The sequence below is a fragment of the Urocitellus parryii genome, chromosome 11, assembly GCF_045843805.1.
Source record: "Urocitellus parryii isolate mUroPar1 chromosome 11, mUroPar1.hap1, whole genome shotgun sequence".
Lineage (NCBI taxonomy): Eukaryota > Metazoa > Chordata > Mammalia > Rodentia > Sciuridae > Urocitellus > Urocitellus parryii.
In genome coordinates, this window is record NC_135541.1 from 31626868 (window position 1) to 31641878 (window position 15011).

At 52.4% G+C, this 15011-nt stretch overlaps 1 protein-coding gene across 1 annotated transcript in view; it reads right to left on the reverse strand.

Moving 5' to 3' along the window:
- Positions 1-8876: 8876 nt before the first annotated feature.
- The window catches only part of Trabd2b (TraB domain containing 2B), a 212643-nt gene continuing 206508 nt past the window's right edge, over positions 8877-15011 (reverse strand). The window contains exon 7 of the mRNA XM_026410679.2: positions 8877-9350. Coding sequence (XP_026266464.1) covers positions 9146-9350 — 205 coding nt within the window. The 3' untranslated portion in view covers positions 8877-9145. The remainder of the gene's footprint in view (positions 9351-15011) is intronic.

Below are 15011 nucleotides of genomic sequence, written 5' to 3' on the forward strand. Positions count from 1 at the left end.
CCCAGTCCCTGGTCCAACCTGCTCTGTGAATCTGAGGCCAGATCTCTTGGCTCCTGCTGAGACTCCAGTCAGTCCTGTCTCTGCTCGGACTTTCTCTCATCTGTGTTTTTCTGTCTTTCCCACCCGGGGCCCCTTCCACCTACACCCCCTCCTCTCTGGACTGTCTCTGCTCTTCGTCTTTCTTCTCTGTCCTTACTTGCTCCATCCATCTTGCCATGTATTTTCCTTTTTCTTTCCTTTCTCTTCCAGCATTTCTCTTCTCCCACCCCTTGGTCTGTTTCCATCCTCCCTGCATCCCAGTGGAGAGGATGTGAATGAAAACCAGGAAGAGGCATCCGGGAAGCCCTTGAACCCCCAGCCCTTCCTTCCCGGGAACTTGAATCTTCAGGTTAGAAATTTGATCCCTCTTTTTTTTTGGTCACTGAAGAAAGAAATGGAAAATAAGAAAAAAAAAAAAAAACCAAAAAAACCACAGGAACCATTTTTAAAGTCCAGAACCAACCAATATAAAAAGTGATTTTCTGAAAATTTTCTGAAAATAATTTTATTTTACAATGCCATTAACGCTGGCCAGCCCAATGGTGATCGCCGGACTCCCTGGCTGGGTGAGCAGCAGCTGAAGCCACAGTCTGTGCCTGGCCCAGCCCCACGCAGCCTGATTTCTGTCCTGCAATGTCAGCCCTGGGAGGTGTGAGGAGGTAGAGAGTTTGTTGCCTGGCTCACAGATCCCTGGGGCTCCCATCTCCCTCAGCTCACGGAGCCAGGCTGGTAGGTCCAAGCATATTATTTCCATCCACCCACAGCCCAGATATGGCCAGGGCATTCTGACTCCAAAGTACCTGCTCAAGGTTGTCCTAGACACCCAACTCCTCAGCTGGGGCCCAACACTCTGTGACACTGAGCTTGCTGCCTCAGCCTCCCCATGCCCACCTGGATGTGAATCTAGGCCCTTTCCAGGGTGCCCTGTTTCAATTCTTCACCAGCAATGGAGACCTGCTGCAGACTGGCTGGCATTTGGGGTTAGGATGCTGGTGGCAGTGGTGGACACAGCTATTTGCAGTTTTCCTCTTCGCCGAGGAGAGGTAGTGCCACCTCCCTCACTTTCTCTCCATCTTCCCAGCTCTTCACCTTTTGCTTTGGTTTGTGGTGTGTCCTTCAAAACCCGTCGTTAAAGACTTAGTCCCCTTGGGCTGGGGTTGTGGCTCAGTGGCAGAGTGCATGCCTTGCACAGGTGAGGCCCTGGGTTCGATCCTCAGCACCACATAAAAATAAACAAACAAAATAAAGATATTCTGTCCATGTATAACTAAAAAAAATATTAAAAAAAAAGACTTAGTCCCCAGTGTGGTTCTATGGGAGGTGGTAGAAACTTGAAGACGTGGCTGGTGGGAGATGGTCAGGTCCCTGGCAGTGTGCCACCAAAGAGATGTGGGCCAGGGTTTCTTCCTTTCTGATTTCCAGCCATAAGATGAGCAGTTCTGCTCTGCCATATGCTTCCACTGTGCTGTGTGGTCCTGCTGCAGGCCCAAAGCTGTGGAATGGATCAAAGGCATAGGCCCAAGGCAATCAGCCATGGACTGAAATCTCCCAAACTTTGAGCCTAAATAAACCTTTTCTCTTTATAAATTGACTCATCTCAGGTATTTAGAATAATAATAATAATAATAATAATAATAAAAGCCTGTCTTTCTTCTGTCTGTTGATTTCACCTTTCTCCTGCTCTCCTTTTCAGGAACGAAATACTAGAATTCCTCTTACAAGTCAGATACAGTATCTTCCCTCCACCTGCTTGGAGATGGGAGACTGGTTTTCCTTCTGACCTCAAGCCCTGATGAAGGCAGCCCCCCAACTCTAGTGACCTCAGAGTCAGAGGGCAGGACTTCCTGGGCAGAGGGGCAAGCCTCTAGGGTAATAGGCACAAACACGGGGGTGGCCCTTCTTGTCATCTGCTGCCATGTGGAAAGCCATATATCAGAGGCTTGGAGGAGTCCCTTGTCCCTTCAGTCACCCATTTCATTGCCTGAATGGTATCCAAGACCCCATTCATGAGCCATGGCTTCTTCTCCAGGTAGTTCTTGAACTGAGGATTATGGTTCCCAAGGAAGGTTGGGAGGTGGCTTCTGCACTGAGCTCCTGGCAGGTGATGGCAGGAGCTTCCATGGGGGGAGCAGCTGGTGTGGAGGGGCAGTGCATTAGGGTTCTGGCCACATCAGGCATCCTCCCCATGGATGTCACCCCTGAAGACCTTCAAGGGTCATGGGGAGCAGGGCAGGGATTTTTTTTCTGGAGCTCCATCCAACAGCTGGGTGGGACCTGGGCATAGCTCAGTATGTTGGGCCTCAACTGTATCCTAATTCACCCATTGGCCTGTGAAATGTGGGTGCTGATGCCTTCCACCCCATAGCTACAGCTCACTCACAGTGGCACAAAATTGCTGGATAAAAGTGAAGAATCTGCTTGGACCTTGACTACTTGGGTTTCTGTCCTGGCTCCAGCGTTTACAAGCTGCGTGATCATAGCTTTTACTTAAACTCTCTGTATGCAGCTATTTCATCTGTAAAATGAAGATAAGGAATAGCAGCTTTGAGATTTAAATTATTCTAGAATTAAATGCTCAGAACTTTGATACATAGTAAATACTAAACAAACGTTAGATTCTAATTGCATTATTAATACCTTTTCTAGAAACAGGGCCACTGCATGCAGTCCCTGTTGCTTTTAGTAGTAGCTGGCAGAACTCAATAACCATGTCCCACGAATGACCTCTGGTAAAGTCATCTGGGGTTTTGGAAACAGGGGTCCACTTTAAACTTCTCTCCCTGGTAGAACTGCAGCTGGTCACCTATCTCAGCCAGCTGATCCTCCATGGTCAGCTGTGCTGGGCTGTGTTATACAGGGCTCCATGTATCTTATCTGAAACCTTCCCTCCTCTTCTAACTTTCCTTCTGCACTGACTCCATCATTCTTCTATGAGCACCCACTGCATACAGTAATCTCCATGGAATATATAAACTGGTGTTCTCAGGGCTGACTCACACAGAGATGCCCAGCCATGGTCCTAGCCCAGGGAGCCAAGAGGAAGGCAAACAGGGGCAGAGACTCTCAAACAATCTGCAAGGACAGGGTGCTGTGGGGACACTGGAGGAGTGCCAACTCAGCAGGGGGACAGAGGGAGGCTGCAAGGAGCGGAGCGGGTATCACTGAAACCCAGTGTGTGGGACCTGCAGGGAGCAGCATGCGGCAAGCCAGGTGGTGGGGAGGACGGGATGAACTTGGAGAGCACTGGGAGAGGAACTGTTGAGAAGTGATTTCCATGTTGGAGACATGGTCAGGGACCAGTTCCCAAAGGCCTTTGTCAACAGTATTGTTGACCTTTATCAAAAATAACCAGGGAGACATTGAAAAATTTCCAAGGCAGGGAGAGAAGTGGCTATTTTTGTGGGTTGTAGAGCTCACTGTGGCTGCAGGGAAGAGAGTGGAGTGGAGGGGACAGAGATGTAGGTGGCAATAGTCCTGATGAGGGCCTGGGCCAGGGTGGAGCCATGGGATGGAAAGAGGTAGGCAGGATTGGTAAGGAACAGTCACAAGTCTTGGTGCGTGAGGAAGCCGGTGTAAGGGAACCTCATGGTGACCCGTGACCAGCACGTTCCATCTGTGCTTAACACACCCAAGCGCCTCCTGCTCTGCACCTGTGGGCGACTCCCTTTGGCCACAATATTACCTGGGCCTCCTTGACATGAGCCTCTCAATTCACAGGGCCCTGCTCAGACCACCCTCTCAGCTCCTGCTAGAGCCCGAGTGTAGAAAGTGAGCTCACTGTAGTCTTCCACATGGTGCCTCAGGCCCTGTTGCAAAGCAATTGTCCAAAGGTGCCTGACAGGAGGAGGGAGGGAGCCCTCAGCACACAGAAACTCCAAGCCGTTGAGTTCATAATGTCTTTTATTAATATATTATGCTACAAAAATATTTTTTTTTGGCAAAATAACATTAATAGCATCTTTCTTTGTCTTCTATTATATCTTAAAGAACTCTCCATGACAATTCACAGCGGCGAGGGAAGAGGTGGTCAAAGAACATTGTGAGCACCTTCCAAATACATCAAGGACTGAAGCCCGCAGGGCATGGCGAGGCAAAATGGGGGGCCATGGGCAGTCTCTGTGGGCTCAGGAAGGGGCAGGGGCTCCAGCCTCTCCTCTTTGGGGCTATAGCCGCCTTTGACCAAGAGTTGGCCCCTGCCCACCCCAGCCACCAGGGACCCAAGGAGTCTGAGAGCTGTTTGTCTCTGGCCACTCATGGGAGACACCTTAGACTTGGATCCTGTTCAAAACCCACTTTCCCTACAGCAAGACTTGGGGTGGAAGGGGCCTGCTACTCTGTGGTCTTTCTTGTCTGCTACATCCCCTGCCCCTGTGCGGGAGTCATGGTTCCTGGGAGACAGCTCAGCCTGGAGCCTGAAGGAGCTGAGCTTCACTTTCATGGATCCCCATTCCAGTCCCAGAAAGCAAGATCTCCATGTGACAGATGAGGAAATGGAGGCTCAGGGAGGGGCAGGGACTTGCCCAAGGTCACCAGCCAGTCGAAGGGGTACCCAGAGCACCTCTGGAGAGGAAAAGCCCAGTTTGCCTTTGGAGAAAGGCTGTGGACAGCTGATACTCCTTGGAAAGGGTCAGGTAGGGACCAGTAAGTTCTTGTGAACCTTCTCTTCCCTTCCAGGGTTGGGGGCGGGAGGAGAAGGAGCTCTGGGCTGGGCCTGAGGGCCTGGGTTCCAGTCCAGCCCCTGACCCCTTCCAGAGGTTCCCATGCCCAGGGCAGCAGGCAACCTTGCCAGTTCATGGGGACCTGGCTGGGCAGTTGTAGAACGGGACTGGGGCGAGGGGGAGGCTGGACTGAGTCCTGAACCCTACTGGTTTAGACAGCCAGCTGGAGTGCTAGTTTTGGCTGCAGAGATGAATTTTTGTAAAAATAACACTGTTCAAAGAACCTGAGCCTTACTGAGCAAAGAGGCACCCTCCATGTCATCTACACCGGTCCTGTGCCAAGACTTCAACTCGCCTACCACGTCTCCTGTCAGTGGGGACCGAACACCTCCACTGACAGGAAACTGCCCCCTCAGGGCACCATCCTCCACCAGCTTGGGCTTGGTGGAAGTTCTCCTTCTTTCCTACCTTCGTTCATCTCTCTCTGCTTCCTCCCCTCCCTCTTTGCCTCTCTCTGCATCTACTGAGAACCACCTTTGTGCCAGAGGAGGATACAAAGACAAATTCATGGGACCCCTGCCTGCTAGTTACTTTCAGTCTCATAGAGGAACCAATTCACAATGACAGTCACAATACATGGAAGTGGGTATGTGACAGATGCTGTGAAAGCACAAAGCCATCAGAGGGGGCTTCCTGGAGGAGGGGGCTATCTGGGTTGATCCTCACAGGATGAGCTGTTAGGGGGAAGAGAAGGGAGTTTCCAGGTCCAGGGAGTAGCAGATGTCAAATATCCTGTTTATTCTAGAAGTGACAAATACAATTCCATCTGGGAGAGATGAGAGGTGAGAGACGAGAGATTCCATAATGGGAGACATGAGAGGTGGCCAGCAAGGTCAGCAGGACCAGATCATGGAGGGTCTAGAACAACTGATGGAGGACTCTGTCTCTTACCTCATAGTCATTTTCAAAAACTATCACCAGCCCCGATTCTGTTCTCGGCCACAAAGGATGCCCCCAAAGATTTAATCCCTGGGTGGAACTCTTCTCCTTCATTGTGCTTTCAATAGACTTGCCTTTTGGTAAAGGAAACTTTTACCTCCACTTTGGGATCTTTTGTGACAGTGGCATGAAGCTGGAGCCTGGGCCTTTAGGACAAGGGACCTGAGATCCCAGGTTTGTCCATGTCAAGATGAGGTCAGTGATAGAGGCCAGCATTCCATGTAGGAAAATAGGCTCTGGGTCTTTCATTGTAAGGATAAATGTGCACACAGGCAGCACAGGTTTCCACTCATTATAGCCTCCAGATCTTTGACCCTTGGGGTTGGAGTGTCCCTGGGCCGCCCTTTGCCACTCCCTGGCAGTCTGATTCTTACATATCCACCGTGGATGATGGGGTTCTTCTTATCTTCACCTGGTTCTTGGTGCATCAGACCAGCCACCAGAGGATGACCAGAAGAAATGGCCTCTGTGACCTGCCCCAGAGAGCTCCTGGCCATTCCATCATCTTTCTTGAGAGATAGGGGACACCACTAGCTTACCCTGCCTACCCTGCCTACCCTCACTCTTCTGGATCTCAGGTCTTCCTCTTTCCTGCTTGCTTCAAGGTTCCCAAGAAATACACACAAAGATCTCAGAGGAACAGGGCATTTTATAGGCTAGGGGAATAGAACGTTCCAAAGGTGGCTGCTTATAGAATAGTAGTTCTGTGGCACAGGATGAGAGAATTCAAGTGCCCCAGCCATGCAGATTCCTGTTTATGAGCTCCAGGTCTCAGGTGACATAGTCATCAGGTTCGGTTTGGTGGCCTTGGGGACCCGTGAACTCTAACTCTGGATGTCTGACCCACATTGGCCCTGGCTCTCCTCTGGCACATGTCTACCTCATCTGTAGGCTACATTCGCCTTTTTATAAACACATGACTGGTTGAGGGAGAGTTTGAAATCGCCCTCTGGTCCAGTGGGAGGATCTGGAAAGATGAGGGCTGAATGGGCCTAAAGTCGGGGGCCAGCAGAGCACCAGCTGGATGGGGCTGCCCTTCCCATCTTGATAGTGAGACTCTGCAGACGAGGAAGGGTGGTTGCATTCAGCCCCAAGTGCTGTGAGCCGGGCCCTGCATGTGCTCTGTAATTACATGCTGCGTTAATTCACCTTTTTGGCCCTGTTCCTGGCACAGATCTGGGCACAGTCAGGTGCCTGGACTGTTTCCCCAAATGCTTCATCTTTAATTAACCTCAAGCTCAATCTCCATCATCTCATGCCATTCTCTGCCCCAAACAGAGGGGAATCTGGCCTGTGTGTTTCTAATTCCTTTACACTTATCTCATCCCAATAGCGCTCTGCACGATCCGTTTGATGTCCAACTTCTGAGCCTGCTTTATAAGTCAGCTAAGCCCTTTCCTGCTCAGAAATAGGAAGTCACATTTTTTTTTTTTTTTTTTTTTGCCAAGCATAAACTGACTCCAGTCCTGGCTGAGGTCAAGTTCAGTTTAGAGCTTGGTGCCCATGGGGCTGGGATGGACTCTCTGAAGCAGAGATCCTAGCTCTTGCCAGGTCTCAGGCTCAAACTCGTCCGCTGGGACTGAGCTAGAAAGAATTCAGTTGCCTGCCAGGATGTCGGTGAAACCTCTGGCCATCCAACAAGTGGTCCCAAATTTTGCTGCCTCAGAACAGAGACAGATGCCAAACTGGGCCTAATGACACTGGGGCCAATCAGATACCTCCAAGTCTGCCAGGAAAACTATGTATAGAGAAGCTGAGTAGCACTGGGCTGGAGTCAGTAGGCCTGCCTAGCTGTGTTGCCTTGGAAAAGTATCTCCCTCCTCTGGGCCTCATTATTGCTCTTACTATTATTATGATTTATCAAGTGAGAGTTTTTTTTTCTTCCCCCCTTTTGCAAGATCTAGGACTCTGAATATAATTAGTGAGCCCCAGATCAGCTCAGAGGTCCAGGCTCAGAGTCAGCCTACCTGGGTTCTCTGTCTCTTGAGCCACCACCTTGGGTACAGAGGGGTTGGCTAAGTCTGTCTTAGTCTCAGCTGCCTGCCTGTCCCCACATGGCTGCTCTGTCTTTCAGGGCCCTCCTGGTTGTACCCCACTTCCAGCCTCTGATTTGGCAGGAAAGTCTCTCCTTGGCTCCAAGATTTGACAAGTCGGGGCACAGGACACATAGCACATGCTGTTGCCAAAGCTCTTAGGTCATAGAGACCAATAGGAATAACTAGTCAAATGGTCACTCGGCTGGCATGGGAAGGGTTGTAGCTTGGGCATGTCCCAGTTTGGTGAGCTCTGCCTCCTTTAGAGCTTCCCTGGGCAGAGAGAACATGGACCGCAAGACAAGAATCACTTTTGTGTCACACAGATCTAGAGTTGGGTGACCTTGCACAAGTTCCTTCACCTCTTTGGGGGTGGGGCTCAGTTTTCTCATCTGTGAAATGGAAATCATCACATCTCAGCACTGGCATGAGGATCCGTGATGAAGTGAATGTGCCAAGTGCCCGCCATGCTGTAGGATTTGGACAAATGGCAGCTCTCATCACCAGTGTCATTATCATAACAGGTGACCCCTAGAGCCCTGTCCCTGAAATTGCCTTCTATACCCATTTCTTTCTTTAAGCCCAGTTGGTTTTACTTAGCCGAGTCTTCAACAGCCCTTCTTTAACCCAAGCTGGAACAACAGTGCCAGACAGAGGCCTGGAGACCAGTGTTTTGCTCTCCCATTGGCATCCCGACCTTGGGCAGCCCCAACTCGCTCTCTTTGGATCTCACCGTGGCATCTGCTCTGTGGCACTGGGAACGCCTCCCTCCGTACCCCTGCACTTTGGTTGAAATACTCACCGAGAGGTCTGGAGGGCCAGTTCACAGACGCTCAGGGGTTTTAAAATAGCAGCATTCTTTTTCTCAATGTGTCTTCCAGGCCCCGGGATGCATCCAGGGGAGGGAAGGATGGCCAGCGTTCACACTTCCGGCTCCCAAAATCCAGCTTCACAAAAGCTAAGCCTATTTGCTGGCCCCACCCTCGGAGCTCCCGCAGTGGGAGAAGCCAAGCCAGAGTCAGGAGGCTTCTGCCATCCAGGAGCAAGCCGGTTGACAGCCACGGTCCACACGAGGTCATAGATGTCTTGACAACCGGGGATCCCCACCCCTGAGTTGATGATGTTGGGGCTAATTCAGGAGTTATAACATAGGCCACATAAAAATAGTTTTATCGGTAGAATAAATACATTTTTCTCTTTTAATATGGACACATATTTTACAAAAGAGCCCCATAGCACTATGGGAAATTAAGACCTTCTACAAAAAAGAAGATGTAACTTGGGTAAAATAAAGCTCTAGTGTTCTAATGGGTCCCGACTGGACTGCCCCAGAGGGGTTGGACATGCCCCAGAGCGGTGGGGTGTGGCCGAGGACCCTCGTGTTGTTTCTCTGGCTTCTGCACGGGGTGGCAGAAGTCAGGAGGGCCCCAGATTGTGCAGCAGGAAGGGGGCCACCACGGTGGCGGTGAGGATGGGGAGGAGGCCCAGGGTGGGCGCTGAGCTGCTGGCGGGCCCTGCTGGGTCCTGCTGCTGGGGCTGGTCCGAGAGCTGGAAGGGGGTCTTGGCGGTCCCAGAGCTGGGGGTGGGCTGGAGGGGCAGCAGGGGTGGCGAGGCGGTGGTGCTGGAAGGGAGGAAACAGACAGTAGAGTGACCATCAGAGCCTTGCCCTGGGGCTTGGACTGGACTAGATTAAAAGGGGGAAGGAAACAGGGGCGTGGAGAGGGAAGATGAGCTGCCCAGGTGAGCTCTGGAAGTCACACTCTCCTGTGCCGGGTGTCAGGCCAGATCACCTATCACCGTTCACAGGACTGGGTCCCAGGCAGAAAGAGGTACAGTGCTAGGAAGGAGACAGCTCTGGGGTACCTGAAGTACTGAGCCCCCACACCAGGCCATAGGTGCCCCTGCCTCCTGCTGCTTCCCCTCCCAGCTGCCGAGAGACAGAAAATGAAGCACGCTACCTTCTTATTGTGCGCATCACTACACCACCATCTGTCAAACTACCCCTTAGCCGGGCACTTTAAAAGCCATGTTTCTGGTTCTCAAAGCAAACCTTCAAAATGGGTCTCCCTTTCAGCACTTTAGGAAACTGGGGCTCAGAGAGGCTCCCTGATGGCCAAGCCACAGGGGAAAGTGGGGTGGCATGACAATGGGGCACTAGGCCCAGCTCACTTTGCACAGCACAGAGTGATAGGTGCCATCCTCCATGAACTTATGAAAACAGAGACCATTTTCAGAGGTAACCAGTGAGATTCTCGCCTCAAGAAAGCCTGTGTGGCAGAGGAGGAGGGAAACAGGGAGGGAGACAGGGAAACAAGGGGAGACAGGCAGGAGGACTCTGCAGGCTGAGCCCAGCCCATGGGGCCTTGGGAAGCTGGAGCGGGGAGGCAGGGCCCAGTGGAGCTCAGGACCAGGAAAGAGACAGATGGGAAATGGATGAAAACAGAGGGAAAGGTAGGGACGGGGAGGAGAGGAGGCAATGACAGAGGATGACAAAGAGAGACCACAGGGGAGAAGTCTGATAGAAAAGTGGAGAAGAGGAGCAGGCACTGCCATGAAGGAACGGACCCCAAGCAATGATCAAACCTGCTTACAGGGAGCTGGATGAAGATGAGAACAAAGGAATCCACAAACCCCATCACACCCAGAGGGGGACGGCAGGGCCTGTGTGCAACAGGAGCACAGAGAGGCTGTGATTCAACCAGGAAGGTCTTGAGGGAGTGGGGACATTGCAGCCAGGAAGATTTGCCCATGGGGAGGGCACACCTAGTAGTTGAGGCAAGTACCCACAGGGCCCTGCTCCTGTGTGAAGCACTGGCCATATCTTAACCTTTGTACTCAGGATGGCACTAGGAGGTAGGGGCCACCGTTACCCTGTGTACTTAGGCAGTTATTAGCAGGTGGGCAGCTAGGAGGCTCACCCCTCCCTGGGCAGCCTAGGGGGCAGGCTGGTAGATGTGAGGCAGGGCAGTTGGCACAGGTTCTGTGCATGGGTAGCCTCTTCCATGTGGCTCACTGCCTTCTTCCTGATGTCTGCCTCCATCCCTGACAGGCTGCTGTCATCTGGGGGTACCCCTGGCCTATGTTTCTTTGGGCTGGGTCATTAAGACCATGGCAAACCCTGGAATAATCCCCAGCAGAGCCCCATCCTGGCTGAGAGCCTCCCACACAGCTCAGACCCAGCCTCCAGGAAACCCAGGGGTCAGCAAGCACTCCCCTGTCTCCATATAGGTTCAGGATGACACCTCAGCTTGAGAGTGGGAATCCAAATGGCTTTTGGGTACCAGTCCAGGCCTTCTGGATCTCAGGACAGGAAAGGGTCCTTACCCTCCCTGGCTCTCCGGCCCCATGCTGCCCTCATGCTTAATCTTGCTCAAGGTCTCTTTCCAACCTGGAGCCTACAGATGGGATATACCAGAACCTTGGTCTTTGGAAAGCCCCAGAGGAGCTATCGTGAGAGGAGAGAGCAAAACCTTGTCCCACCCAGAGGACAGAGGCACAGCGTTCCTGCAAAGTGTGCCTGTGGAATTGGGTGGGCCAATGGCTTCTAATGCTCCTTTTAACTCTTGGAATCCAGGGTGCCTTGCCTCCTGTGGGTGCTGGCTTCTCGCCACCAGAGACCCATCACGATCTATTCCCATGAGGGTGACTTCACCTTTCACAGTTTCCCTACACAGTGCCTCTTCAGTCACACTCTCTGCCTTACTGTCATTGTCCCATTCACCTTCAAAGGCCTGCCTCTTCCCTGGAGGACTTCTTTGATCTGTCCTGTATCCCTCAATGCCATCTGGCAGAGTTAAGGTTCCACAAAACCTTGCGCACCTCCCATTGAACTCAGTGAGTGGTGGAGACATATTATCTGAGGTTTGAATGGGTTTTAATGTGTCTTAGGATAATGCCTGGTAGCCAGGCAGCGGCAGATGGTGGGGGCTAATTTAAGGGCAGTGTTCTATTTGTGCCTATGTCTCCACCACCAATGACATCTCTTATTGATGAGCCACACTATGTGCCGGCAGACGGTGTGCTCGAAGCGACCACCTGCATCATGTTCTTTTAAATTCCCACTTCCAGGATGAGGAAACTGAGGTTGAAGGAGATGAGGCTTCCTACAAAAGATAGGATGTGCAGGGGCCGTCTGTCCCCTCCAGCCCAAGCTGCCAAGGCACTGTCCCTGCCTGAGGTGTGAGCCAGCACACGATGCACAGCCTGGGGAAGTGCTGTCTTCTTGCTGAGACCTCGCACAGCCCTGGGTGGAGGCTGCCAGGGTCGACTGAGGCCCTGTAAGGCCTCAGCTCCTGGAGGGACCAGTGTCTGTGCCTGGCAGGGCCATTAACTCAGCCCCTCGCCTTCCTTTCTTTTCCAATGAAAAGAAAAACTAAAACCAAAAAACACACACAACACAGAGTCCATAAAAATTCCTTCCTAGCTGCTGCCCTGTCGTTCCAGCCTGAACAGCGGGGAGGCTCAGAGAGCTGGCTCTGGGCAGCGGGCTGGTGTGCCCTGTGAGGCAGTTGGAGCCGGGACCCAGGCTGGCCCCGGACGGAAGGCAAAACCAAGTAGGAGTTATGAGAACTAGTCTCACCAGGCGCCCGAAGGCATTTTCTTTCACACTTTGAAAACTCCCCCTTGGAGCCTGAGTGGGGTTTTTATTGCTTGGAAGGAGTCCCAGGGAAATGAGGTGGGACTGGGGAGGGGGATGAGCCCCTCCAAATGCCCCTACTTCACCTCCCCAGCCCACTGTGTTCACAAAACTCAGTCCGTCCCCCCACCCCACCCCGTCCAGATCCCTGCCCGCCACCCCCAGGCTCATGCTGGAGAAAACTCTCTCATGGCAGAGCGGCCTTGGGGCCAAAGCAAACACTCTGAGCATTCCCAGGCTCCACAGATGCCTGGCACCAAGGGGAAGTCTGCTCTGGGTAGACAGGGCCCCTGGAATGGAAAGTGTCCCTCGGCCAGGGTGGAAGGTAGAAGCCCTGCGCTGGCCTGGGCTGTGTTCCTGTCTTGCTGTGTGACTTGGGCAGGCACTGTCCTCAGGCTCAGCCTTCCTGTCTATACAATGAAGGAGCAGGAACCCGGGATCTTTAAAACATTTTCCAATGATAAAAACCAGAAGGATGACCTTAGGCAGAAGCCCAGGGCGGGAGCACAGAAAAGCAGAGACAATGTCGGCTGTTGACCCGAGTCTCCTCCAAAGGGGTCCCTGGAGCAGAGGCAAACTTCAGCACTAGAGGTCTCTGAGAGCCATCCGGTTCGAGGCGCTGGGCAACTCTTGCCTTGAATTCCTTGCTGATACAAGGGCCTGGTGCCTATGCCTGGGGAGCTCCTTAGAAAGCTTCATAGAGATGTAAGGAAGACCAGCTTTGGGGCATACAGGGCCTGGGTGATGGGAGCCCTGCCACCTGAGGAAGAGACCCCATTGTGGTTCTGGTTTGGGCTTCTGCCTCTCTGGCCAAGCAGGAAGACCGAGGCAGAGACCCAATGTGTCCATTGTGCCTGCAGCTCCACTTCCTGGCATCTGGGTCCTGCCAGCTTCACACCTTTTCTGCATAGTCTCTTATGCTGGGAACACCTTCATTCCTCCTTTAGCCTGTGGACTGGCATGTTTTCAAACAGCTTCATAGCAGACCATAGCTGGAAGGGCCTGCCCGTCCCTGAGATGAAAAACTGGGGCTCAGAGAAAAGAGGTTTACTTAGGAGCTGAGGCTCAAGGGCTCTTTCAGTGATACCACCCCGAGAAGCCATCTGTCCCTGTCCCCCAGCAACACTAACCACAAGACTGGGAAACCAGTATGTGCCGAAAATGTCCCTGAGAGCCTGGGGGGGAGTTCACAGCACTCTCTCGATGGCTCATTTAATTAAAGCTTTTAGTCTAAGACATGCTACAGCATTTCAGGCAGCAACTGGGGAGAGCTGGGGATCCCGGACCAGAGACTTGTAAGTCAAGGATCAACATTAGAGGCAGCTGGCCCAGTGGCACTGCTGGTTATTGCTGGTTTGAGGTCAGCTCAGTGCCTATGGGCATCATCTCACTTGATGTCTAAACCCCAGAGCAGATGCAGGGTGGGGAAGAATTTGTATGTTTATTCATTTGGTGATTCTGTTTCTCACATCTTAGGGGGCATCTTCCACCTCTAAATTACATAGGATCTTAGGCTCACATGGAGACTCGGACCATCCCAGAAAAAGATCTGCTTGTGTTAGGAAAAACCAGAGCCCAAGAACTTGGGCAGGAGGGGAAGGCCAACAGGAGGTGTGAAGAGCCCCCCAGGATAGGAACACTGTGCTTCCTCCTCTCTTTGAGGGCTTTGTCCATCTGCTCAAACTTCAGGGGAAACTGAAGCCCAGAGGGCAATGGACCTGGCTCCTATGTGTCCTGCACCCTCTGCACTTGCTTGATGGCACTCGCCAAGCCTCTGCCTCCATCACTTACTGATGCTCCCTTTGGGCAGTCTTGCCTTGGTCCTGCCCAGCGCTCAGAAGCTGTCCTCTTCTCTACAGAGTGGGTCAGCCACTCTGTTCCCTTATTGATACAATCCTCCACCCCGATATATGCTCCTATGTGTGCATAGGTATCTGTGTGCTCGGAGATACAGAGAATAGAGACTTGGAGAATAGAGCTGGCATGACCTCCAAAGACCAGCCAAGGCCCTAATTGCATAGAAGAAGATGTGGAAGGGTTTCCACAGGGCTCACATGGCTTGGGAATGGCCTCTACCTTGGCTTGCCCTGGTCACACCCCACCCTGCTGCCCACCTCTGGCTCTCAGAGGCCGAGGATCCCAGAGAAAGCTCTGTTGCCATGCAGCCATCTGCAGACACACTCTTGGCCCTTTCCATGGATACCCATAAATCATCCTGCCACGGGCTGCTGCTTCTCTAAACTTCCTCTACTCTGTTTACATCTTGGGTAATGAGGGGCGAGGGGAAGCTAGCTTGCTCCAGGTGGCGTTCCGGCCAGGCACTTACAGCCCACACCCCTGGCTCCTCGTGTTCATGAGTACACTCAGCAAACACCCAGCAAGGCCTCAGGTGACTCAGAGCCGTCCAAATCAGATCTGGTCCCCAGGGCCCCCTGGCCTAGAAATACAAGTAGAGGAACCTGTGGCAATGGTACCAGGACAAGAGCTGCCACAAGGGTGCTAGGGGAGGAGGGGCGAGCTCAGCCAGGCAAGGATGGGAAGGACACTCCATGGCAGTGGGTGATGAATGTGGCCCTTAGTGTTGGACAGACCCGGATTCGGGTTCTGCCTCTCTGTGACTTTCTGTATGGTCTGAAGGAAGTTCCC